At 35.8% G+C, this 26,551-nt stretch overlaps 2 protein-coding genes and 1 long non-coding RNA gene across 4 annotated transcripts in view; 1 reads left to right on the top strand and 2 right to left on the bottom strand.

Moving 5' to 3' along the window:
• LOC121393077 (probable G-protein coupled receptor 85) overlaps positions 1–18,408 on the bottom strand; it is a 67,934-nt gene extending 49,526 nt beyond the window's left edge. Inside the window, exons 1-2 of the mRNA XM_018255883.2 lie at positions 18,332–18,408; positions 15,475–15,520 (exon numbers count right to left, since the gene is read on the bottom strand). The gene's annotated coding sequence lies outside the window, so the exon portion shown is untranslated. The remainder of the gene's footprint in view (positions 1–15,474; positions 15,521–18,331) is intronic.
• gpr85.S (G protein-coupled receptor 85 S homeolog) lies at positions 5,730–18,423 on the bottom strand. Of its 2 annotated transcripts, none has more exons than XM_041588548.1 (3): positions 18,332–18,423; positions 15,475–15,520; positions 5,730–6,503 (listed from the first exon to the last, which is right to left on the bottom strand). In XM_041588548.1, exon 3 carries the CDS (start codon positions 6,443–6,445, stop codon positions 6,260–6,262), a length of 186 nt encoding a protein of 61 aa, XP_041444482.1. In that variant the 5' UTR covers positions 6,446–6,503; positions 15,475–15,520; positions 18,332–18,423; the 3' UTR covers positions 5,730–6,259. The 2 variants fall into 2 exon arrangements, with proteins under 2 accessions (XP_041444482.1, XP_041444483.1); XM_041588549.1 differs by having other exon boundaries at positions 5,730–6,506; positions 18,332–18,419.
• On the top strand, positions 17,512–24,946 carry LOC108713116. Its single transcript, XR_001935111.2, has 2 exons — positions 17,512–17,862; positions 24,684–24,946. It is a non-coding gene; the product is annotated as an uncharacterized LOC108713116 (long non-coding RNA).
• Positions 24,947–26,551: the final 1,605 nt, after the last annotated feature.

Raw genomic sequence — 26,551 nt, 5'->3', positions numbered from 1 at the left:
ACCTTTTTGTACTTGTATTGATTGTGATGTTTGTTACTCCATATGTTCTATGTATGTAATTCATGTGATTTAGTTGTATAATCACATTTACTTTACAGTGCTACGCAATATGTTGGCACTATATAAATACATGTTAATAATAATAATAATATGTTCCAGGCCAACATTCCTTAATTTACCCAGTAACCTTCTGTGTTGTACTGTATAAAATGCTTTAGCAACTTTAAGTAAATCACATGCACTGCCATCCCAGAATCGAAGTCCCTGCTCAGCTTCTCATAAACGGAAATTAAATTGGTCTGGCAATATCTATTACAAATAAAACCATAGTGGCACAAACTAATAGTATGATTTATTATGATTTGCACCACTATTACAATACAATATGCCAGTCTCTCTGCACCGTGCCAGACCTCAATGAATATTGAAAAATTAAGTAAAGTGGTTTGGAGATCGCAGAGCTAAGCTCTCTAAATACCCTGTGATGAATCCCATCCGGCTGGACCTTTGTTTATCTCAACATGTTCTAGTCTCTTTTAAATTTCTGTATGCATGAACCATGTAACATTAGTTGTATTACTAGGATTGGGACTATTAACAAGGAAAACTTCATTAACGGATTCCTCTTTTGTGTAGACAGACTAAAATATGAGTTCAGAATATCTGCTTTTTTTCTGTTCTCATCAACCAGCTGACCCCCCTCTGATATTACCAGCCCCATTAGAAAGAACTTAGAAAGAACTTTCCCAAAGCTTCAAAAGCTCAAACACACCCCAATCAACTATCTAGTGGCTAACTTCTAAGACACTGTAAAAAGGATGGGAATCTGTAGTTATCCAGCAAAAGTAAAATCATGGTACCATGGCAGATTCTTTCTCCCTATCCAACTTCAAATTAACATCCCTAAGATAACAGTTCATAAAAAGGAAACCTGGCTCACAGAACATAAATATGTGAATTAAACCTTCACAGGTGAATATAGAAAGAAACTGCAGGTGAAAAACTTATACATTTTCTGTTTATCAGAGAAAGCAAGGACTGAAACAGAAGAGAGGAACAAACGGTTGTTAGAATGGAGCAAAAGTATTGCATAGATTTCTATGTTTTCTTTTAATGTCTTACCCTGCAGACAATGACATTTCTGGTACAGTATCTTCTGTAAACTAAGGACACTCTGTTTCGTGATATAGCAACTAAACTATCAGAAACAGACAATTAGGTAGGATGATTAGTTATGTACAAGGCATTACTTATTTAACCTCTTACTATCTGCTGTGACTCCTCTGGTAAACTCTCATGAACAGGGTCTTCTGACCACATGTCTCCTTTCATTATTTTTTTTTTAAAGAATTTTATTTAACATTTTTACATATATACAAAACAAAAGAAATAACATATGAAAACATACACACAGAGAAAAAACACTTATCAAATGATCATATCAAAATACAGTATATAAATTGCGTAGGCACTGATTTATTCCTAATCTTATTATATGTTCTCTCTCATAATTCGTAGCTATATTAATAGACCGTTACATTTTATTAGGCAAGTATTGCTAATAGTTATATCGTATAGTTGTATAGTATAATATATTATTACGTTTTTCTAGTATTTATTTTTCTCTTCTGTCATTTAGCCCGGATTTATTTTTCAATATATTCCTGCCACGGCAACCATAGAGCAATATAATCTAAGTAGGTGTTGTGAATGGAAGCTGTTATTTCTTCCATTAAAGGGATCCTGTCCTCGGAAAACTTGTTTTTTTCAAAACGCATCAGTTAATAGTGCTACTCCAACAGAATTCTGCAGTGAAATCCATTTCTCTAAAGAGCAAACAGATTTTTTTATATTCAATTTTGAAATCTGACATGGGGCTAGACATTTTGTCAATTTCCCAGCTGCCCCTGGTCATGTGACTTGTGCCTGCACTTTAGGAGATTCTGGCAGGCTGCTGTTTTTCCTTCTCAATGTAACTGAATGTGTCTAAATGGGACATGGGTTTTTACTATTGAGTGCTGTTCTTAGATCTACCAGGCAGCTGTTATCTTGTGTTAGGGAGCTGTTATCTGTTACCTTCACATTGTTCTTTTGTTTGGCTGCTGGGGGGGAAAAGGGATATTAGTCCAACTTGCAGTACAGCAGTAAAGAGTGATTGAAGTTTATCAGAGCACAAGTCACATGTCTAGCCCCATGTCAGATTTCAAAATTGAATATAAAAAAATCTATTTGCTCTTCTGCTGGAGCAGCACTATTAACTGATTAATTTTGAAAAAAAATTTTTTTTCCTATGACAGTATCCCTTTAAGCATATTTCATTTACCAAAGGATACCAATTCTCTAAGGTTGGTGGATTTTCGTTTCTCCAATTCATAGGTATTAAAGCTTTTGCCGCAATTAGTAGTTGAAGTAGGAGAACTTTTTTCATAGTATCTTTTGGTTCATATCTATAAAATAACATTATTGCAGCAGCATCCAGAATGACTGGTGCTTTAATAATTTTCGTACAGATTTCTGATATTTGGGACCAGTAATTTAAGAGTTTCGGGCAAGAATACCACAGATGTTCCAGGCTTCCCGTTCCTGAGTTACATCTCCAGCATATATCTGATGGTAGTAAATTAAATTTATATAACATTGCTGGGGTTCTATACCATCTTGTCAATAATTTATAAGAGTATTCATGGAAACGGTTACTTATGGAGCATTTTGTATTAGTATGAAAAATTTTAACCCAGTCCTCATTTGTAAATGTTCTATTTAATTCTAATTCGCAAGCTTTTGTTAACGATGGGAGTTGGTTGTACTTGATTTCTCTTAGTACTTTATAGACTATTGTCAATATCTAATATCCATTTCTATAGTACTTGTTAGCTTCCTACATTTGGATTTATCTAATTTCAAAACTTTTAGATAGTGATTCACCTGTTGGATTCTCCAGTTGTCACCCTGGATTCATTGGTCCTTATTTTTCATCACCTTAGGGACTGGGTCTCCCTCTAGGGAAAGAAAATTCTGTATCATGTGATTATTAAGGCCGAAAGATATCATATACTGAATCAATTTTACCTGGTAAGTATTCAACATTTTGGACTTAGGGTGAAGGATATGAGGCTAATTCATATTGTGTATTTAATTTTTTCCATATGACTAAACAATTGTGTATCAACGTATGAGAATTTGTTTCTTTAGGGATTTTATCTTTCTTATTCCAAATTAAACCTTTTAATAACCCCCTTATCCACATGTCCTCCATGTATCTCCATTGAATGCTAGAATTAGTTTTGTTGTATTCTAGAATTTTAGCCAGGATACTTGCCTGATAATATGTTTCAAAATCTGGCATAATATGTATCAAAATAATATGTATCAAAAATATTTTCATTAATTTTTATATTGCTTGAAACTGGTTCAGAGAATTTCAATATTTAATAATAACTAGTTAAAACGAAAGAATAAAATCTCAGAAGAACCTGGACATTTATGCCAAATGAGCTGGCACTGCTTGTTTTAATTGACTTTACAGATTTTAATCCTTAAAGGGATCCTGTCATCGGAAAACATGTTTTTTTCAAAACGCATCAGTTAACAGTGCTACTCCAGAAGAATTCTGCACTGAAATCCATTTCTCAAAAGAGCAAACAGATTTTGTTATATTCAATTTTGAAATCTGACATGGGGCTAGACATTTTGTCAATTTCCCAGCTGCCCCATGTCATGTGACTTGTGCCTGCACTTTAGGAGAGAAAAGCTTTCTGGCAGGCTGCTGTTTTTCCTTCTCAATGTAACTGAAGGAGTCTCAGTGGGACATGGGTTTTTTTCTGTTGAGTGTTGTTCTTAGATCTACCAGGCAGCTGTTATCTTGTGTTAGGGAGATGTTATCTGGTCACCTTACCATTGTTCTTTTGTTTGGCTGCTGGGGGGGGAAATGGAGGGGGTGATATCACATGACTTGTGCTCTGCAGAACTATTAACTGATTAATTTTGATTTTTTTTCCCCCATATTAGTATCCCTTTAAATGTTGTAAATAACTATATCTTCTATATATGAAGTGCCCCTCTCAAGTGTACTAAACTTTCTCCTGCATCTGTAGTAAACCCAACATAAAATTAACATATGTAAGGAAATTTGTGCCTACTTTTAACTGACTTACACGCCCCATATCTAATTTCTCTTCTACAGGTACAGTATAGGATACGGAATGCTTGGGACCTGGTGTTCTCTGAATAAGAAATCTTTTTATATTTTTGGATCACCAAACCTCAAGTTGCTAAAAATCATTTAAACATTTAGGGTGTATTTACTAAAATCTTAATTTTTCTGGTTGGGGAAATGTTTTTTTTTTTTTCATGGTTTATTATACTTTGAGACTGCGAAAAGTTTGAATCCATATATGCTCCATCTCAAATCTGCCAAGGTCATGTAGAAGTCAATGGCATGTGTCTCATTTACAACCGGAAGATATCCTGATCTGCGATTTGTGGTTTTCGGGCATCAAATCCTATAATTTGTATGTCTCAAATTTTTTCACAGTTTTATTGAGTCTTTTCCTGCACCAAATTTTTCTGAAGTTATTTTATTGATAAACAAGGTAAAATTGTTGATGGGAATTTTTTTGTCAAATTTGTTTTAATAAAATGAGAAAAGTACGGATTTTAGTAAATAACCCCCTTAATGAACCCAACAACCCAATTAGGATCAAGTAGAATGTACTTTTTATTATCACAGAGGAAACAGAAATAAAAAGTATTGAACTGGGGGGGGGGGGAATGGGTCCATGAAATTCTCTGGAACCCAAATGGCTCATGAACTTCCAGTTGTATAGCCCAACTCTAACTCAAAATTATATCAATAGCTTCTCCAAACTATAAAATATAAATATGCAGTAAATATGCAATCTTACCTTAAAGGGGTGGTTCACCTTTAAATTAACTTCTAGAATATTATAATGTGGCCAGTTCTAAGCAACTTTTTAACTGGTCTTTTTTTTTTGTTAATTATTTTAATTTTTCTTCTGATTCTTTCCAGCTTTCAAATGGAGGTCACTGAACCCATCTTAAAACACATGCTCTGTAAGGCTACATTATTATTATTGCTATTTTCTATTATTTTTTTTTCTATTCAAGCCCTCTCCTATTCATATTCCAGTGTCTTATTCAAATCAATGCATGGTTGCTATGGTAATTCATACCCTAGCAACAAGATTACAGAAATTGCAAACTGGAGAGCTGCTGAATAAAAAGCTAAATAAACTCAACAAACTCAAATAAAATATGAAATCCAAATGGTTTCAGAACTTACAGCATACTAAACATTAACTCAAAGGTGAACAACACTTAAATATTCATGAACATAACTGTAATGTACAATAATCTTTACTTCTTATTTGGTATAGTTCGTTCTCAAGCTAGTGATATAAGTGTATTTCTTTTATGATAATAATGTTGGAATAACAAGGCAGGGGGGTAGTTCAGATACGGTGAATAGCCCCTGACATGCTCTAAGGTGCGTGTTTCATTCTCTATACTTATTTGATGAGCTGGTCTTATAGTCCCGTGACAGTAACGCAATTAACTGCAATCAAGATGGTATTGGGAGACTATATTAAATATATACCACAATAGCTCATTTATCTTCGCAATAAATAAAATGATTTTTAAAAAAATTCCAAAAAAATTAATATTGATTTCTATTTATGTTCAGTATTTTTGTTACGGGACACTTTATGAATGTAGCTGCTTTTTATTAAATAGATTAAAAAGCAATTTACTACAACAACAAATAAAGTAATATATTTCATATGCAAAAATTCTGTTTATATTCTTTACAACAATAAAGGCAAATATCTATAACAAAATGACATCTCTTGCTCATGGCCATTATAAAATAACAAACCTGCAGCACTCCCATCCTCACTAAAAAATGTTATGGTATCATATGGTAGTAATTTTATATACAGTACCAGAGCATTCTCAGGAATAGCTTACCATATACACAGCAGCAAGAACTGCGATGTTAGGAAAAGAACTAAGAAATCTAATATGCAAAAGAAAAAAGCAGGCAATAAAAAAAACTCCCATATTATATCTTTCTTTTTGTTGTTGTTGTTTTACTTTGGCTAGTTTTAGCATATGAAAAAAACATGTTGTACTATTCTTCTACATACAAAATATTATGCATTGTAAAAATTATATGTTTATTAATTCTGAGCCAAAAGCTGAAGTCATCGGTTTCAATTTGTCATGTTATTGAAAATTATTAGTGAAGTCCATCTCTCTTTCTTGCATAGTATCCTAAACATGCACAGAATCCTATTGCAGTAATCACTACTCCAAGTAGCAAGGCAATTGTATTTCCTTCGTCCATTGCTTCAGCTACTGGTAACATAAAGAACAGTGATGCAAAAGCTGTTAACAGTTTGTACATTTCTCCAGGGAAAGCCATTTACTGCAAGTTTATAAGGTCTGCTTTCACTTGGGCCCCAAAAGGAACGTTTTTTTTCCTGCTTAAAAAGAAAACAAAAAATTAAGGTTGAAGCACATGTTTAGTTAAATATCAGGTTTGTATTTTACAGACAATTATTTTTCTAGATGGGATATATATGGTAGCTTGCAAACATATTCAGGCCATATATTCACACAGTCACCATTTAGTGCCTGAAAACAACTGTAGGATAATCATTTGATCCAAAAACAAATTACTTCTCAGTACAGGTATGGGACCCATTATCCAGAATGCTTGGGGCCTGGGGTTTTCTGAATAAGGGGTTTTCAGTACTTTGGATCTCCATGCCTAAAAGATAATTTAAAAGTCTGCTAATAAATCATTTAAACATTAATTAAACCCCAAAGCGTGTTTTTTCTTTTTTGCCCCTATAAGGATTAATTATATTTTAGTTAGGATCAAGGACATAGTACAGGTATGGGATCCGTTATCCAGAAACCCATTATCCAGAAAGCTCTGAATTACAAAAAGGCAGTCTCACATAGATTCCATTATAATCAAATAATCCAATTTTTCAAAAAAAATATTTCCTTTTTGTCTGTAATAAAACAGTACTTTGTACTTGATCCAAAATAATATATAATTAATTCTTATTGGAAGCAAAACCATCTTATTATTATTATTAGAAGATCCCTTATCTGGAAAACCCCAGGTTTCAAGCATCCTGAATAATAGGTCCTATACATGTACTGTTTTATAGAAGATAGACTTCTTGTAATTTGGAACTTTGATTGCCCCAAGCACTTTCTATGTTTAGATGCACTCAACACATTGTGGGGGTTATTTATTGAAGTACGAATGACAAAAACTCGAAAAATGTAAGGGTTTTTTTTTTACTATAAAATTCGAATTTTTAGTGAAAACAAAATCAAACTTTTCGAGATTTATTATACCTCGAAGGATGGAAATATTCAGATTCCGAAAATCGGGCATCTCATACCTGCCGAGGTTGTATATAATCAATGGGAGAGGCCCCATTCATCCTGAAAAAATCTGAAACCTATTTGATTCAGGAAAATGATCCAAACATATTGTATGATTTGGGGTTTCGCTCAATTTCATCGAGTTTTTCCCCAATCCAATGAAATTGTGCTTTTTTTAAACAAAAATAAGGTCAAATCTTGGATTCTAGTTTGGTCGAACTTCTTTTTTTAGATAAATCAGATCAATTCTGATTTTGATAAATAACCCCCTGTATGTTGTAAATTACATGAGTTCTGCAAAGCACTTTGGCTATTTTGATGCCCAGATCATTTCTGAAATTACCACAGTATAATTCTTCCCCTTTTGTAGATCTAAGTTTACTTCTATATTTGTTTCCAGGTGCTGAATTGTGATCCATGTGTATATGGATATTTGCATAAAGCTGGGTTCTTTATTTCTAGTCATGGTTTAGAATTTGTTTTATGTAACATAACATTAATATGCTGGACACTGTTCTGACGAGATTTCCGGCAGTATTATTTGAGATTTAAAGTACTTCTGGTTTTTAAGTTAAAAGGATGACAAATGCACTCCATATCTCTAATGGATTGAGACCAGGGTCTTGACTATTGTAGGGCATGCATAAATAGGGAATAGACTTGCCACCTGGTCGCTATTTCACTAGCCTAGATGGTAAAATACCAGCCAGGCTGGGTTTATAAATTTACCGGCAAAGAATTTGGCAATACATTTGTAATCCCTACTTCCCACCACCTCCATCTCGCCTACACCCTTTCAATCTTGTCTCCTCAAGAATATTTGGTTTTAGCTGGTCATCCACGTCATAGTTCTACCCAGTTTGTCAAAGTCTTGCCCAGATTGAGTGCTAACTCCACCCCATGTAATTTGCTTGCCCATCTCAGTCCCTCCTCCTCTCCTAAATCATTGGCCAGTTAGGCTCTGGCAGAAAAGTGGCAGCCCTAGTAGGGATTTAGCACAACACTACACCTCTTAAGTGAGACAGTAGTGAAGAACTGAAAGTTTGAGTTGAAAGTGTTGCATGTTCTGAATGTGATAAACACAGAAAGCAAGACACAATGATATTTTATCACAGGGTGAGTGGATTATTTGCCCCTGTTCACCAAAACAGAACTTCTTTGCCAGTTTATAAAAGAGCTGTGGACTGTTCTTTAACTAAAAATGGCTCATTGAAACTCATGGAAGAAAAGAGCTCATCTGATTCAAAGAGCTGTACTATTCTTAAGTGTTAAAAGAACAGCAAATAGAAATTACCATATTTTTTAGATTAGATGTTTTATGGTTATCAGTAAGAGGCACACTGTGTATTGCATTTTTTTTGTTATATGAAAACGGAACGATTTGCCAATTTAGCCCCACTGCATGTGTACAGTAGTTTAAAGTAGATAACACTGCAACCCTTTTTGATATGAGCACAATTATTGCTGCCTGCTGAGTTTTGCATTTTCATAACTCCAAGAAGTCTAACGAAAAAAATTATTAGCACAAAAGTATATTATACATTTTATTTGCACATTTGCTAACATTGTCCTTAATTTATTAATGATAAACTTAGAATTCATTCATAATAGATTTTATTCATGTTATTCTAAGGAAATTAATGCATCAGAATGTATTGCAAATTTGAGCAGCACACACAGAATAATCAGTTGGGTGCTTTACTCATTTATTAGCTGCCAGAGTGTTATTAAACACTTAATGTTTAAAGAGCACAAAATGCCCTTCAGTTTATTTCTGCCTCTAAAATGTTAGAAGCACAAGGGGGGGGGGTAGGGGGGACTATTTGTGAGACAGCCCATAGTGATTATGATTACTAGCCTTGAAACTTTTTGCTGAAGAATACACAGGTACAGGGTACATTACTGTCAGAGCTATGTTATTATGTTAAATAGCTTTGGGGGTCCAAAAAAAAGTACCCCCGGCCTGGGGGCCAATGTAGCGATTGTAAACACTGGGGTTGCCTGACATATACCCCGGCTGATTTTACCTTTTCTTCTACTTTAAAGAGAATGTGTACCTTCAAGTTGTCCAAATTTGAACAGCCCCTGTCAGAATTTTTTTTAAAATATTCTTTTTTGTAAAAAAATATTCCGTTTTGAAGATACAAATAAGCGGAGCATCACGTATTTTGCAGGAACCCAATAAGGAAATTCAGGACTGAAATGGAATTGTGCATGCCGTTCCTCTCCAGTTTAACTTGAATTATATTGACAAGACTGGCTGGCAAGATTGGGGTGGAAAGGCACGAGCAGTACCAGTTCAGTCGTAAATGTCACACAGGCACTGGCGTTGGCAATCCTCTGCCTGAGGAAAGAACAAAGAGACTTTTAGCATCAGTGATGTGTGGTTTGCATCATTAAAGCCATATATTAAAAAAAAAATGATTTGGGAAAACAATGTTTTTACTGACACGGGGTGTTCAGATTTCGACAAATGTCTTCAACTTACCTGAGAATAACATTAATAAAAACAGTAATGCCTTCCAGGCATCCAATGAACATCTCAAACCACTACAACTGGTCTGTATATTGTGTGAAAGGAGAAAATACACAAAATAATCATTGCTCAATCCTTATAATACATCAGTTTTCAAATACTCATAAAATGTATTAAATCTTTTAATTACATCTAAACTTAAAAATGTGAAATATCAAGTTCACAAAAATATTTACAAAAAAAATCATCCTTGTAACTTTATCTATTTAAATACATCTTGTTTACATGTAACCCCCAGGCACTGACTGTAAAACTCTACTTTAGTTGGTTTACTGCATTATTAGATTCTGAACTGTTACAATTTGCTACATTTAGTTGATATATTTCTCAGCAGAATCAGTGGATTAGCAACTGTTGTATAAATTATAACAGCTGTCTTTAATGAAACTCAGGGATTCTGTTTAGCAGATTAAAAAGTATCAACTATATGTATCAATTTAGAACAGTTTCGGCGACCACCCTTACCACAGCTGCTTAAGGAAGACATAAGAAGATGAAAAATTAAACTTTACACTTCAGTATTAGAAAAATGGTCACAAATAGAAAATGACTGGAAAAAATCTTACTCTGGTGAACTATCTGAAAACACTAAAAAAAAATGTTTGAAGGTGGACAAGCCCTTTAAAAGCAAAGTGATTTTATTTTAGATTGTTCAGTATATGCTAACTGATATTTCCAAATATGTGGAACAATGGTCAAACTCACTTTTATTAAGCGCTCACCTCCTCAAATCAAACTTTTGTAGTGTCAGGTGCTGTACTGAGAGACCTACTCCTGTCACCGGGTCAAATCAATGTTCAGAAAAAGAAAAATGCCAGCAGCACACTGAATAAGGTTGCAATAGTGTTCAAAGATGAAAATGTATTAAGCCCATATGCGCTTAATAAATTTTCATCTTTGAACACTATTTCAACCTTATTCAGTGTGCTGCTGGCATTTTTCTGGAACAATAATGGTGACCAGGTTCGCCAATTTGTTTTCTGCCTATGGGAAACATACTTACAGCTGGCCCCACCAATGAGTGGCGTGCAAACCTGTTCATCAATAAATTTTATATCGATGACAGATATCATTTGGGGGGGGGGGGTACTTGAGGCTGAGAAGGAATTGTATTTCACACTTTAATAAATTAGAAGCCAATATTAGGGATGCACCGAATCCAGGATTCGGTTCAGGCCTTTTTCAGCAGGATTCGGATTGGGTCAAATCCTTCTTCCTGGCCAAACCGAATCCTAATTTGCATATGCAAATTAGGGGCAGGAAGGGAAATCACGTGACTTTATTTTTTTTTTTACACAAGGAAGTAAAAACTGTTTTCCCCTTCCCACCCCTAATTTTCATGTGCAAATTAGGATTCGGTTCGGTATTCGGACAAATCTTTTGCAAAGGATTTGTGGGTTTGGCCGAATCCAAAATAGTGGATGAGGTGCATCCCTAGCCAATATACTTGTAAAACATCTTATTAACTCCATCCCGGATGCAGGATACTTGGCAAACTGGGCAGCTAAGTGGCAAATGAAATCAATGTTGAAAAATGTAAACATATGCACCTGGGATATAGAAATATCCAAGCCACTTATACTCTAAATGGGACTGCACTAGGCAAATCCATGAAGGAAAAGGACCTTGGAGTCCTTGTAGATATAAACTTGGCTATAGCAAGCAATGCCAGTCAGCAGCAACAAGGGCAAATAAGGTCTTGAGCTGTATTAAAAGGAGCATTGAGTCACGAGAGGAGGGGGTTATTCTTCCACTGTACAGAGCACTGGTAAGGCCCCATCTAGAATATGCGATACAGTTTTGTTCTCCAGTGCTCAAACAGGAAATTATTGTATTAGAGAGGGTACAGAGAAGGGCAACTAAGCTGATAAAAGGTATTGAAAATCTTAGCTATGAGGAAAGACTGGCCAAATTGGGGATGTATACACTGGAGAAGAGGTGCTTAATGGGTGATATGATAACTATGTATAAATATATAAGGGGATCATATAATCATCTCTCTAATGCTTTATTTACCAGTATCCTCTTGATCCTCTGGATCAACTAGCAGTTAGGCAGGTTAAAATAGAGTTAAATGGTTAAACGTGATGGACGTGTGTCTTTTTTCAACCTAAATCAGTATGTTACTATGTTATTAAAATAGGGTATAAAACCTGGTTAAATGATAAAGCTATAAAACATGCCTTAAAAACAGACAAATACATTAGGTCTAATATGTCCACCATTGATCTAAATCTATACAGGATTGAGAATACCATGGATAAATATAAAATGGGTACAAGGATTCATACAAACAATTCACTTGCAAAGAAATTTAATAATAAAGGTAATCCCATGTTCTGTATTACATGTAATATTGGATATAAAGTCTGATCCATATTTACAATCATGTTTGGATTCCAGAGAGCTTCATTCACAGAAGCTCTTAATTTGAATGATATATTGGCCCACGTAAACTCTCTCAAAATACTAATACAATATCTGGAGATAATATTGTCTAAACACCTTTAAGTACATAACAGTGATCTAGCAGGTGTTCAATTGAGGTTTTACACATTAAATAACTTATATGTTAAATTGGAAATAATTATACCTGTATTAATTATCGGATTTATGATATAAAAATCCTTTCCCTTCCACAATAATCAGACTGTCATACTTTAAATCAATGTTTTATTTTTGTATTTATGAACTTATGTCCATTAATGTACATTTATACATTATATCCTTTACTCCAAATGACTATTTGTCTGTATTAAGGATTTGTATAATTGCAGTTCTTTAGAATAATCCATAGATGTGGATGTTCATTATAACCAACAAATGTTCTCTTCAGTAATTCCTATCATAATCAACAGATGGTGATTACTCGGTAATGCTTAATTTAACCAATAGATGGCGCTTATGTGAATATTAACGCCTAAAACAGGGGTGTCCAACCCGCGGCACGAGGGCCGCATGCGGCCCAGGATGGATATGAATGTGGCCCACTTTGAACTTCTGCCAATCTAGGGAACGTCATGTTGCAATGTCACGCAAAGAGAGCGTATGTGCGTGGTTGCCAATTGTGTGCTTTCAATTTTACATGGGATGTGCGGTGTGTGGCAGGAAAAGCAGTTAACAAGTGAGCATACAGTTACTCACAAAGGCAGGTAGGCATTCATCAGCGGGATCACCCGCTATGCTAGGAATATATGCAGCTCCTACATTTGTGAGCAACTTTTTTCAAGTATTTTTTTTTTACCAAGGAGCAGATTTATCAAGGGTCGAAGTGAAAATTTGAAGTAAAAAAATTCAAATTTCTAGTTATTTTTGTGTACTTCGACTATCGAATAGGTCAAAATTCGATTCAAATTTGAAAATAATTTGACTACTTGAATATAGAAATTTATCATGTACTGTCTCTTTAAAACTTCGACTTCAACCATTTGCATTCTTAAACCTGCCGAATTGGTGTTTTAGCCTATGGTGGACTTCCTAGAACCTATTTTTTTTTTTTATTCGAATTTCGAAGTTATGAGAGTTTAAAAAAACTCCCATTACTTCAAAATTCTACCCTTAATAAAGCTGCCCCTAAGAGTAAAATTAGAACCAAATTGATGAGCACCTTGAGAATTCACTGAGAATTGCAACTACTTCCATTGAACCAGATATTGATAAATTAGTTTCTCAAACACAATGCCAAAAATCTCACTAGGTTTATGATACCCTCTTTTCTTTTACTATTACAATAAAATCAGTCAAAAGCTAGCGTTAGTGTTTGTGTGTATTTCGAGTGTGGCCCCAGAAAATGTTTCTTCTTCCAATGTGGCCCAGGGAAGCCAAAAATTTGGACACCCCTGGCCTAAAATAACAGATTTGTTTCAAAGTTTGGATTTATGTCTGTTTATGTTATGATTTTCTTTTGCTGCGAAGGCTTTAATATTTTTAACTTATATTTTTTGGCAGTCTTTCTTTAAACATATGGTGGTCATCTTTTTACATCCTCTTATCTTGATGCTATGGGACTTCCGGGTGCAGCAGGACAGACATCTGACTTATTCTACATGACATTGTCCATTTTACTTTCAATTTCCTTTTCTGCCCACAATGTTTTTTTGCCCCAAATTCGATTATTTTTAAGAGCGGATCTCAGAGCTGATCACATACAGCACTCCACTACCCTTGAGAAAGTTGGGAAACTGACAAACGTCCAAGAAAGGTGAATTTATACTATATATAACCAAACATCCCCAAGATCCATCAGGCAGGAGGGACATCATGGTGAGCTGAAGGAAAAAGCCACGAGGGAGAAAGAGATGCCAGCAATACTCTTATCCAAGATCCAACGGGGGAAACCTGCTAAAAAGTTTACTTATGGATGATTATATTTATGGAAACTAAATGCGAGTGCAACATTTTACCACATTTTTAAATGTTTAATATTAAAACAGTATTACGCTATGGAATCTTTGTATTTCTATGTTGGAGCATAACGGAGCTGCTGAGGAGAAGGGGAGAATAGCGGTTATTATATGCAATAACAAAATCTACTACCTTATAAGTAGGCATTCTTGCCAGATCTGGTGGAAGCTTCTGAAATAAGCACACACACGCATGCTTGGAAGATTTATTGGTCCTTTAAAGGGGAACTCACGCAGGATACTTTCCACGCTTTGAAGTAGCGAATTGTCATTTAAAGGGGAACTAACCTAAGATATAACTTTTTTTCCTATTCCAACACACACACACCGAGGAGTTCCATGACCATATAAAAGCACGAGGCACAGTCACAATTACACCCTTTCTTTCAGGTTATGGGTTTGTATGTATAGAACAGGGCAACTTATTACATTTTATATTTAATATTCCAAAGGGATGAACAGAGAAAATGTACAAAAATGAATATGTATACCTTATATATAAGTAAGAAATTCTGTAAATACTAGTATGCATAGAATCCATAGTCCCTGAAAAACTCTTGTCTGCGTGCCTGAGAGCAAATAGAGCCAGGTTAACCTTTACAATGCTACTTGTAGACCCTCTTTTATTCATCTTCCAGTCATATATAAATCTGGCTGCTAAGGTAAAATGAAACCTAGCAACTAAATAACTGCCAGCATCTAAAACTGCAGAGCTGCCAAAAAGCTAAAAAAAAAAATTAAAAAAAAATGAAGACCAAATGTAAATGGCCTTGGAATAACACGGTCTACATGATACTAAAAAGTTTATATGAACTGCCCCTTTAACACATGGTTCAATAAGTTTGAGACTTGATTTTACATAGTGTGATACTATTGTACCAATCTTTACTGTGTTCAGTAACAGCAAAATGCCAAAATCATCAATGGATAACAAACTATGTGCAAAATATATAGTATTCCTTAAAAGAAAAATGACCTTGATTAGTTCTGTATGTGTACCGTGCCTACCTAGGAACAGTAAACTCATTTCAGATCTTCAATTAAGCTTACACATATCGTTGATTAGGCATCACATATAATGCTATATAACATCAATATAGTTCTTACCTTTATATTAATTTGGCTATACTGCTGGTGTTATACTCTTCAAGACCTGCAAAGACAAAACATCATAATCAGCCTCCATAATCTTGGAGTTTTTTTTAATTCATTTGAAGTCCAGTTTTCGCCACGTAAAGGATGCCCATATACTAAAATGGGTGAAAAAAATTGTCACGCATCAAAAAAAAATTTGCTGCCATTTTGTGAATTTGCAGTGAAGCAAAGCATGTCAAATTCACACATCACTATTCCTGATATAACTTAGTAAGAATTGATAGAATTACAGATTGATATATACATTTTAATCTTTTATAGCTTTTGTTAAAACGGTGGCTTTTAAAGATTAAAGGGAAAACATGATACCCATAACATTTTCTAAAGTGGGTGGTGCACTGATTCTCTGGAAAGCAGAGGAACCTCTTAGAATGGGAGGATATTACTTTTGTGTTCTTGGATTCTGATTTCCCTAGTGGTTTGTCTCACATAACCCAAACCACAGGGACAAAAAGGGCAATATTAAAATATACATTTCAGTATGATAAAATTATTTAATAGGTCACTTAAAATAATATAAATTGTATTCATTCTGGGAGCATCATTTTCCTTTAACTTTAAGATATGTATAATTATACAATATAATAGAGAGCTGCAAAGAATTCTTTCCTAATGTGAGTCAGTGAAGGTGGGTTATCTTAAGGAATGGTGAAATGGTGATGGGCATTTATCACTTGCTCATTATGCATATGTATGTAGGATCATGGAATGTATGTACTGATCCTGCATCCCTGTATAATGAGAGAGCTGTGCACTCACTCACTATGTGCATGTGTGAATCCCAACATAGCTGCTCATTACTGAGAGCGCCTCAGCTTCCTTGCTATGTGCGTATGCTGTACAGTTGGTGGAGGCTTAGACCAAACCTACATCACAATCAAGTGCATAATAAGAAATTGAGACACATCATTATTTGCCTTAACATGGCTGCTTGCATCATGAGCTCATCCCATATGTGGGGGACTGCACGTTTGCAAGGAGGATTTCATTAGAAAAAGCACCAATTTCCTGACTACACAGGTGATCTGTGGGGGCCCAGTGGAGGTAGTCAGGTAGGCTGCAGGTGGTGATAAAAAAAAGAATAAAACTGAGCTCCCCAGCATTCTTGAATAATAGTGATGTCACATCTGTCACCTACGTCTTACTGTGTTTTTTTTGTTTTTTTTTTACATTCAATGAAACCTCAATTTTACATTCCTAGATTTTAAGTTTCCATAATTTTATTTTGCTATATTGTGGTCCCCTTAAAACCATGAGTTTCCTTCCCAACCCTTGAATGTTGCTATTTGTGGGTTATATAACGTACATAAAGGCTAAGACTACTGTTTGGGTTCAGAAAAATTCCCTTAAAATGGTGAGTTTCCTTACCAACCAGGGCCGCCATCAGGGGAGGACAAGTGTCCCGGGCCCGGCATTGCTGCAGTTTTGAAAGAGCCGGGCCCCCCTTGAGAGCTCCGAAGCCGTGCGGCCATCCCGAAGAGCCTAAATGCGGAAGTGCCGAAGGACCCAAGGCCACGGAAACAGCTGAAGCTGAACTCCTGAAGCTACGAAAATAGGCAAAGCCCGAATCGGCGAAAAAACCCGAAGTCACTAAAGGAGGCGAAAATGAAGTCCTGAAGCCACGAGTTCAACTCTACTGAACACCAATTTGTGTTTTAATCCCCTGGCCACCAATGTATTATTTTAATATTCTATAGGCCCCTGCCACCAATGTTTTTTTAAAAAATATTTTTTGGGGCCCCAATTTTTTTTTAACTTGTAAGGGGGGCCCTGGCTCCAATGTTTTTTTTAACTTATAAGGGGGCCCTGACCATCAATAGCTTTTTATAACTTGTGTGTGTGTGTGGGGGGGGGGTTCCTTTTTTAGCGCTGATGTCTGTGTGGTCTTTGGGCAGGATGGAGTGGGGCTTGGGTGGAGTGGGCGGGATCTGGGGTGGGGCTTGGGCGCCAGTGTGGGCGGGGCCCAGAAACTTTTGTTGTACAGGGCCCAGTGATTTCTAATGGCAGCCCTGTTCCCAACCATTGAGTGTTGCTATTTGTGGGTTATATACTGCTACATAATGGCTAATACTACGGTTTGTACTAACTGTGGTAAAATGTATTTCCTATAAACACAGGTGACTTCCTCTACTTCCTCCCTAGCAAAAATATGGCATTTCTACCATGCTTTACACATGGAAGTGTAGAATCATATTGCATGTGCACTCACAAGACTTCTGGGAAACAAAGGTTATCCTCCTGTGTGTCAAAATCACCCAAAGACATATCTGTGCGTTATAATGTGGATGAGACAACAAAGGAAGCAGAACGGGGCTGTTCACTGAAGTCGACAAATTGCAGGTAAGGTTGGGATTGACGCAGGCTAATGGCTAGGGTTGCCAATCATAGTTGATCCCAATGTTATTAATAAGGAAAAAAAAAGAGATATATATATATATAGAAAGATTTTTTTCCAGAGCCAACTAATGGCTGAGCCCATTAAAATGTAATGAAGCCGCCTCATTTGTAAGCGCAGGAACCATATGTCATCAGGGCAATACATGTTTACTATATAATATCTTCCACACGACCGAGACAAACACTTACCTACACGCTGTATAATAATGTGAGAAAGAAATAAAGGGTAAGTGAAAGCAAAACAAACCCGCGATAAGCCTGCGCCACTAGAGGACAATTTTCAAGGAAATAACAAATACAAAAGAAACGCTGCCTTTTTCAACTTCCTTTTTACAAATGTTTTACGTTCGCACTTTCTGTCAGCGTTGAATAAAATAAAAAAAACTCATAGAAAAACTGTCCCTTCGGTTACCTGTGCAGAGATAATTGGCCAAAGTCACCCACTCACTGGCGAATTGAGGCCGCTCAACAAGGTACTTCCCGAGATCCCCACCTGCACTAATTCTCTGACGTCACACATACACGCGCCAAACACTGCGATTAGATTGGCTCTTGCCGAATCCCGGAAGCAAAGGCTTCCGTAGTGTTTGAACTAAATACTTTAAAGGGTAGTTAGTTTCTACATTTACCGGAGAATTTAGCGAACAACAGTAAAGTCATAGACATCCGCAGAGGAATTACTACAATTCACACGATGAAGTAAAAAAAAAAAAAAAGCAAACATTCGCATGTAGTACAGTCGAGGAAACGAATAATTGGGGTTACTAAGCGTTATCCTTTGGCAGGTTGAGGGTTCAGACATTCCCATCCAATGCAATTTGTGAAGTGTGACTTATTGCGTAGCTCAGATATTAGTCTGTTTTATTACAGTTACAAATGTGAGGATACTGAGGGAAAAAAACAGGGCATTTTCGTGTTTTGTGCTGAAAGAGCAAAGCCTCTAATCCACTCTTTCCACTAATTGTATTTGACTGTGAAAATGAGGTGAAAAGCAAGTTCACATTTGCAGTGAAATGATGTGTGCTGTGCAGCCAAGGGAGGGAAATGGCTGCCTGATGAGACTGAAGTGGACTGGATGCCAGCCAGAGAAAAAAAAAAACTTTATATCATTTTATCCTTGGTAAATAGTATGAAATGCTAGTTTAGGGGATTATTTCATGAAAATCACCTTTGCCTGTTATAGTAGTTGCTGCATGCTTTGCTATATATGCATCTGTGTATTTGGGCCTGTCACAGAAAGTCTTGTTTAGCCATTTCCTAGCCCTTCTCCATCTTATATACAGTTAGGCCCATAAATCTTTGGACAGAGACAACTTTTTTTTCTAATTTTGGTTCTGTACATTACCACCATGGATTTTAAATGAAACAACTCAGATGCAGTTGAACCGCAGACTTTCAGCTTTATTTCAGTGGATTGAACAAAAAAATTGCATAGAAATGTGAGGAACTAAAGCCTTTTTTTTAACACAATCACTTCATTTCAGGGGCTCAAAAGTAATTGGACGAATTAAGAAACTGAAAATAAAATGTTCATTTCTAATACTTGGTTGAAACCCCTTTGCTGGCAATGACAGCCTGAAGTCTTGAACTCATGGACATCACCAGATTCTGGGTTTCCTCCTTTTTAATGCTCTGCCAGGCTTTACTGCAGCGGCTTTCAGTTGCTGTTTGTTTGTGGGCCTTTCTGTCCGAAGTTTAGTCTTCAACAAGTGAAATACATGCTCAATTCACTTATTTGCTTTAATAAACTCCTGGGTTGCTTTTGCTGTGTTTTGAGTCATTGTCCATCTGTGTTATGAAAGGCCTCTCAATCAATTTGACTGCATTTAGCTGGATTTGAGCATATAGTATGTCTCTGAACACCTCAGAATTCATTCGGCTGCTTCTGTCCTGTGTCACATCATGGATAATAAACACGTGTCCCAGTGCCACTGGCAGCCATGCACGCCCAAGCCATCACACTGCCTCCACCATGTTTTATAGATGATGTGGTATGCTTTGGATCATGCTTTTTTCTTGCCATCATTCTGGTACAGGTTGATCTTGGTTTCTTCTGTCCAAAGAATGTTTTTCCAGAACTGTGCTGCCTTTTTTAGATGTTTTTTAGCAAAGTCCAACCTAGCATTTCTATTCTTGAGGCTTATGAGTGGCTTGCACCTTGCAGTGCACCCTCTGTATTTACTTTCATGCAGTCTCTTTATGGTAGACTTATATCGATATGCCTACCTCCTGGAGAGTGCTGTTCACTTTTTTGGCTGTTGTGAAGGGGTTTCTCTTCACAATGGAAATGATTCTGCCATCATCCACCATTGTCTTCTGTGGACGTCCAAGTCTTTTTGCGTTGTTGAGTTCACCAGTGCTTTATTTCTTTCTTTCTTTCTTTCTCAGGATGTACCAAACTGTAGATTGTGCCACTCCTAATATTGTAGCAATATTTGCCCTGCTTAGCCTAAGAAACTGCAAAAAAAGATAGTTTCTTTTTAAAAACTATTTGCAAAAAGTAAGTTTAACACAAGCTCAATTCATTGAACTTATGATGAAAAGGGATCAAGGGGGTGCAACGCTAGTGCTGAGAGCTCAATATCAGAGCCAACTTTCCGATTTCTGCTTCCTCTTGTAATTGGCCACGGCCCTGATTTCATGACAAAACAATTGTTAAATAGCTATGTGTAGCTTTTTATTGCCTTTCAAGCTGGCAGTGTTATCTCTTGCTATTGTTTCTCCTTCTTTGCTTTGCCCATGCTCTTTGTGCAATTAATACAAGCCACATGTATAACTTGCACCTAGCAGCCCCCCCTCTCGCTCCGTGTTTTCAATTTTTAGCGTCAGTGTGGGTCTGGGGGGGGGCTGCATCGCTAGCAGGGCAGAATTTCTGTGTTAAAATATGAAACAAAAACTGTGGTACCGTGTTATAAAATAAAATTCTAAGTTACCAGAGGCGTTTTTTTGCCGTGTACTGATTAACTAGATTTTCGTTTTTACATTTAGAAGAGCTTTTTTTGGGGGAAAAAAACATTTCTCAGAATTCTCTAGTTATTAATTTGTGGATGCAGGAGCTGCAGTTTTTTTTTCTGTTTTGTCATTTGCTCAGATACTTTAATTTTAAATTAATTAAGCAAATAATCTCTAGATATCTACACTTCAGCCGAGAACTCATATTATTACCAAATCTTTTCTCTAATTGGAGTTTTAGTGCCCTCTTCTGGAAAAATGCTGAAAGTTGCACTAGGTACCAATGTGCAAAGCTATTCTATCAATAACAGTGTTTACTTTACATTTCTATAGCAGATAGTTTTCTCAGTGGGTAAAGTTTGCTGATAAGTTTTAGTTAGATCTGTTTACTAATTTGATCACACACTTGCCACTTTGAATCACTGGACATCTTAGTTATTTTTGATTGTCTTTAATTATTTGCATTTACTACCTGTAGTATATTTGCGTTATCAGTGGTGCAAAAAACACATTGCATAGAAAAGTTCTATTTGCAGTTGTTTATAAATAAAAATATGGTATAATCTAGTCCTCATTTTCTGCCAGCTACTAGAAAATTCAGACTCAGAGAGTCTATTCTTAATAATATAATGAAATCAAACAAGTATTACAAAATAAAAAAGCTATTTTCTTACACATACTGGCTATATGGGTAGCCTAGAGAAGATGCTGAGAATCTCTTTCCCATTAAAATTTACAAAAGGCCACAATACTGAATTTATCATTATTAGTATTTTCTTGTGTGAGCATTTAGTGAACAGTGACCATGGCATGATCCCCTTGGAGTTTATGTTTTAAAGACAACTCTATAAGGGAGTAACTAAAACGATAGAATGCAATATACAGATTTCTATTATGCTGCCATGATTTTGTTGCTCTGTGCTTATTTTTTCATAACAACATTGAGCGCAATTATTACTCTATGCCTAGAGCAGTGGTCCCCAACTAGTAGCTCGCGAGCAACATGTTGCTCTCCAACCCCTTGGATGTTGCTCCCAGTGGCCTCAAAGCAGGAGCTTATTTTTGAATTCCAGGCTTGGAGGCAAGTTTTGGTTGTATAAAAACCAGGTGTACTGCTAAACAGACTCTCCTGTAGGCTGCCAGTCCATATAGGGGCTACCAAACAGCCAATCAAAGGCCTTATTTGACATCCCCGTGGACTTTCTCATGCTTGTGTTGCTCTCCAACTCTTTTTACATTTAAATGTGGCTCACGAGTAAAAAAGGTTGGGGACCCCTGGCCTAGAGCAAATTAATCACATTAATCAAGGAACTTTAGCTATAAACAAAACAATATTACACCCCTAAAGTCATAACCATATTACATTGATTATCACATATCTGTGAAAAACTTTTTGTTATCTACCAATATAGGTATGTAATGATAAGCTTTCATTCAATCCACATGGAGTCAAAGTAATAAGTTCATAGATCCATCGGCATTCCTTAGACAAAAGTGTTCGCTCTAAATTGCCTTTTCTGATACCTAGCGAAATATTTTTTAAGATTGTCACTGTTATTCCATCAGGGTTTCCTTCATGATGTAAATAAAAATTATTCCCTAAAGGAGTCACTCTTTTCAGTTTATTCAATCTGTTCCTGTATTGGATTGTCCCTGAGATTGCATGTTACTTAAAGTAATATATGTGGATTTTATGCTAGATATATGTTCAGAAATCCTTTTCTTTAAAGTTCTTTTTGTTTTCCCAATATATGATTCACAAGGGCATGTGACAATGTTTATTACTCCTGCAGTATTACAATTATTCCATTGTTTAAGGTAATGTGTCGTACCATATCTGTCCTCTATTTCTTTGATATTATTGATATATGGGCATATATTGCATGATCCACATGGTAATGTACCTTTAGGGCAATTCTGGGAATGTGATAGTTTCTTCTGTTATTAAAGTGATTCTTGTAAATCGGGGGCACGTCTTGAATTAACCTGTGGATAAGCTCCAATATGATCACGTAATCGCAAATCTATATGCAGTATTCGACAATGTTTTTTTAGAATAGTCTTGATGGTATCCCACCAATTACAGTAATTTGTAATAAATCTCGCAGTTTCAGAATTTGCAGTATTTTTAGGGCCTAAAGTTTGTGCCCTTTTTTCCCCTTTTTTAATAATTTTATTACTGTAACCACGTATTTTTAGTCTATCTGATAATTCACGTGATCTTTTTTAAAACAATAAATTCAGCAATTTCTTCGAACTCGTAGGAATTCTCCAACTGGAATGGCTTTCTTAACAAAAGAAATGCATGGTAGAATTAGTTGCAGTTTCTTTTCTATAGAAAGAATCTGGAGGAGGCCATCTTTATCCTTTATTATAGAGATATCCAAAAAATCTATTTGTGAACACTATAAGTATAAGTTAATTTGAGATTCAAGTTGTTATCATTCTAAGCATTGAAAAATTGTTGTAAAGATTTAGCCAAACCTACCCATATAATAAGCAGATCCTCAATATACCATAACCATTGATCAATATAGCAAGTCCACTGTCTTCTCAGCAAAAACATTTTTTTTTGCTCCCACCATCCGAAGAACAAATTTGCATATGTGGGCGTGAAGGGGGCCCCCATTGCGGTTACTTGTAAATAGTATTTGTCATTGAAAACAAAATAGTTGTGTTTTAAGCAGAATTCTAAAAGATCTGTAAGAAAAGTCCTGTTATCTATTGCATAATTACTCTCACCTTCAAGGAAGGACTTAAAAGCTGTAATGCCTGCTTTATGTTTAATTCATAATTCGCTTATAGTGATGTAACATCACACGTGACTAGTAATGTATTTTTATTTACCCTGATGTTTTGTAATTTTCGCAGAACATCTACCAAATATCCTTGAGGGTAAAGATACCACAAAGGGGGCAGTTTCACATCAATAAATTGGCCTGCAATCTCACATAGTAGAGAAGAGAATAGTGGAGTTCCACACACCAGACCTAGCTAAAAAAACGAAAATCTTTATTTAATCCATATATAAAAAACACGTAGCATGGCTAGCTCATTGAGTTTCGGGCACAGCTGCCCTTAATCATGAGCATAAAACAAATACCATAGAAACAGTTTAAATAGTCCGATGCCAGAGTGACCCCCAGTGGCAGAGTTTGGTAATTAGATTTCAACATAGATGAAATCGACATTAATGTTTCTATCCACTCAAAAGGGTTGTCTAGTCAAATATAAATACAAAGTTACTTTAAAAATATTATAAGATAATAACAAAGTGTATAGAAATTAATCAAAAGTTCTTGTACTTCAATTAAGCAAACGACTAATAAATTGACTATAAATAAATCAAAAGTTCTTCTTCTACTTCAATTAAGCAAATGACTAATCACTTCATATAAAATGGGAGATCTCAAATCTAGTATTTAAGCCATGCAGACTACGTGTGTGTAGAGTTAATATCCAGAAAGCCTCACGGGTGTTTAAAAGGCGCAGTGGATCTCCCCCTCTTAGTGGGTTGTGTACTTTCTCAATAATTTTGGCACCTAGATCCCAAGTACCCCATCTGCTGCATGTTTTGAAGTGTTTGATATAGGGGATTTAGGGTCACCTTTTTCTATGACATTTAAATGTTCCCTTATCCTATCCTTAAGGGGGCAGGTTGTACGGCCAACATATTGTTTCAAGCGTGACTTTCATTCCAATAGATATATTACATGGTTACTGCAGCAATCGTTATACATTCGCTTTTTGAATACTTTGTAATATTAGACATGAATTCAGAGCTAACTGAGATAACTTTGCATGTTTTACAGGGATATTTCCAACACTTGTAGGTGCCCTTTGTGGATAACCAATTGTCTGAAGGAGAAGAAATGGGACTGGAGACCATACTGGGCGATAGCCTATTTCCCAGGGTACAGGATCTTCTAGAAACTAACTTTAATTGACTATTGGACAAAATGTCTTTCATTATGGGATCATTATACAATATTGGGAGATGTTTATGTATTGTTTTACAAATATCATTATATTCTAAACTTTACTCCGTACTGAAATAAATCGGATTGTTTTTGTCCTTATTACCATTCAATCAGAATTTTTTGTTAGAGTACTTTGCTCCCGAAAAAAGACTATTCCTGTCACATGAACGTGCTTTAAGATAAGCCGATTCAATTACATCTACAGAATAACCTCTATTGATCAGTTTCTGCTTTGAACAATAGACTGATCATCATAATATTCCAATGTAGAGCAATTACATCTATATTGCAGGAACTGACCAAAAGGGATACTGGTTTTAGTATGCCGGGGGTGACAACTGTCAGCTGTTAAAATGGTATTACCGGCAGATGGTTTTGTTTATACTTTTGTTTCAATCCCTCTCAGACTAGGCACACCTATAAGTGTAATATCTAAAAATTCTATAGATTTAGGATTTTGAATTAACGTGAATGTTAAATTTAAAGAGTTGGTGTTTACAAAAAAAAAAAGGTGGTTAGACTGGTAGATGAACCACGCCAAATGAATATAAGATCATCAATGTAGCAACCATACTAAACGATACAGTTGCTACACGGATTACCATCCCCAAAAATATGGATATGCTCCCACCAACCCATATATAGGTTGGCATATGACGATGAAAATGCAGCACCCATTGCTGCTCCACGTTTTTGGAGATAGTAAGATACATTAAAATAAAAATAATTGGGTGTTAAAAGAAATTCCAAGGCTGAAACTAAAAAAAAATACATTCATGAGAGTAAAGACCTGAATCAAGTAACATATAGTTTACAGCCTCTAGACCTTTTGTGTGTGGAATAGAAGAATACAGTGATTGGACATCCATGGTTACCCAAGTATAATTGCTTGCAATCTCACATAGATTACCGTTGCCAGATATAATTGGCCGGCCAGGTTTATCTTTATTCTTGTGTACCTTTGGCAACAAAGTTGGAATTATTGGGTTAATATTGGATATAAATCCTGAAGCTCTAGCGTCTTTTAGCAAACTATGGTATTGTCTGCTGTACGTCTGTAGGATCATAATGTAATTCTTGATGACAACTGACCTCATTTAGTTGCTTGAGTTCTCCAGCTATATACATAGTTTCTGACCATAGAACTATATTGCACCCTTTGTCAGCAGCCTTGATTACTACATCATCCCATTTTTAATTTCGCTAATAGCCATTCTCTCTTTTTATCTGAGAAGCCTCTATCAGATAATAAACTGAAATCTTTCATTACTAGTTCACCAAATATCTGCACAGCTGGACTAATTTGGGCAGTTGGGCTGAATGTACTCTGGGGTTTGAATTGATAACTCGAAGTTATATCCCAAAGCTTGATTAAACATCAAATCACCCTGATTCAAGACTTGTTCATGTGTATATAGATCAAAAGGATTGTCATATGTGAAATAGGATTAAACTCACTAAATTTTCATTCATCAATTGTAGAAAAGTGTTTTTTTAAAAGCAACTTTCTACAAAATAAAAATATATCTTTATATGACAACATTTATCCACATCTATCACTTTTTCTACCTACTAAAAATGTACCATGAGGGCAAAATTGATTAAGTTAAAAAAATTCTGATCACCCTCTCTAAGTATTCCTCGACCCTCTGACAGAATCTGTTGGTTTACAGCACCCACACAACGTGTGTAATAAAGAG

The sequence above is a fragment of the Xenopus laevis genome, chromosome 3S (genome assembly GCF_017654675.1).
Source record: "Xenopus laevis strain J_2021 chromosome 3S, Xenopus_laevis_v10.1, whole genome shotgun sequence".
NCBI classification, from domain to species: Eukaryota; Metazoa; Chordata; class Amphibia; order Anura; family Pipidae; genus Xenopus; species Xenopus laevis.
The sequence above is the reverse complement of the archived record's forward strand: the minus strand, read 5'-3'. Positions and strand labels throughout refer to the sequence as shown.

Bases quoted from the DNA above. Each gene is read 5' to 3' on its own strand.
- gpr85.S (XM_041588548.1), bottom strand. From the start codon at position 6,445: ATGGCTTTCCCTGGAGAAATGTACAAACTGTTAACAGCTTTTGCATCA.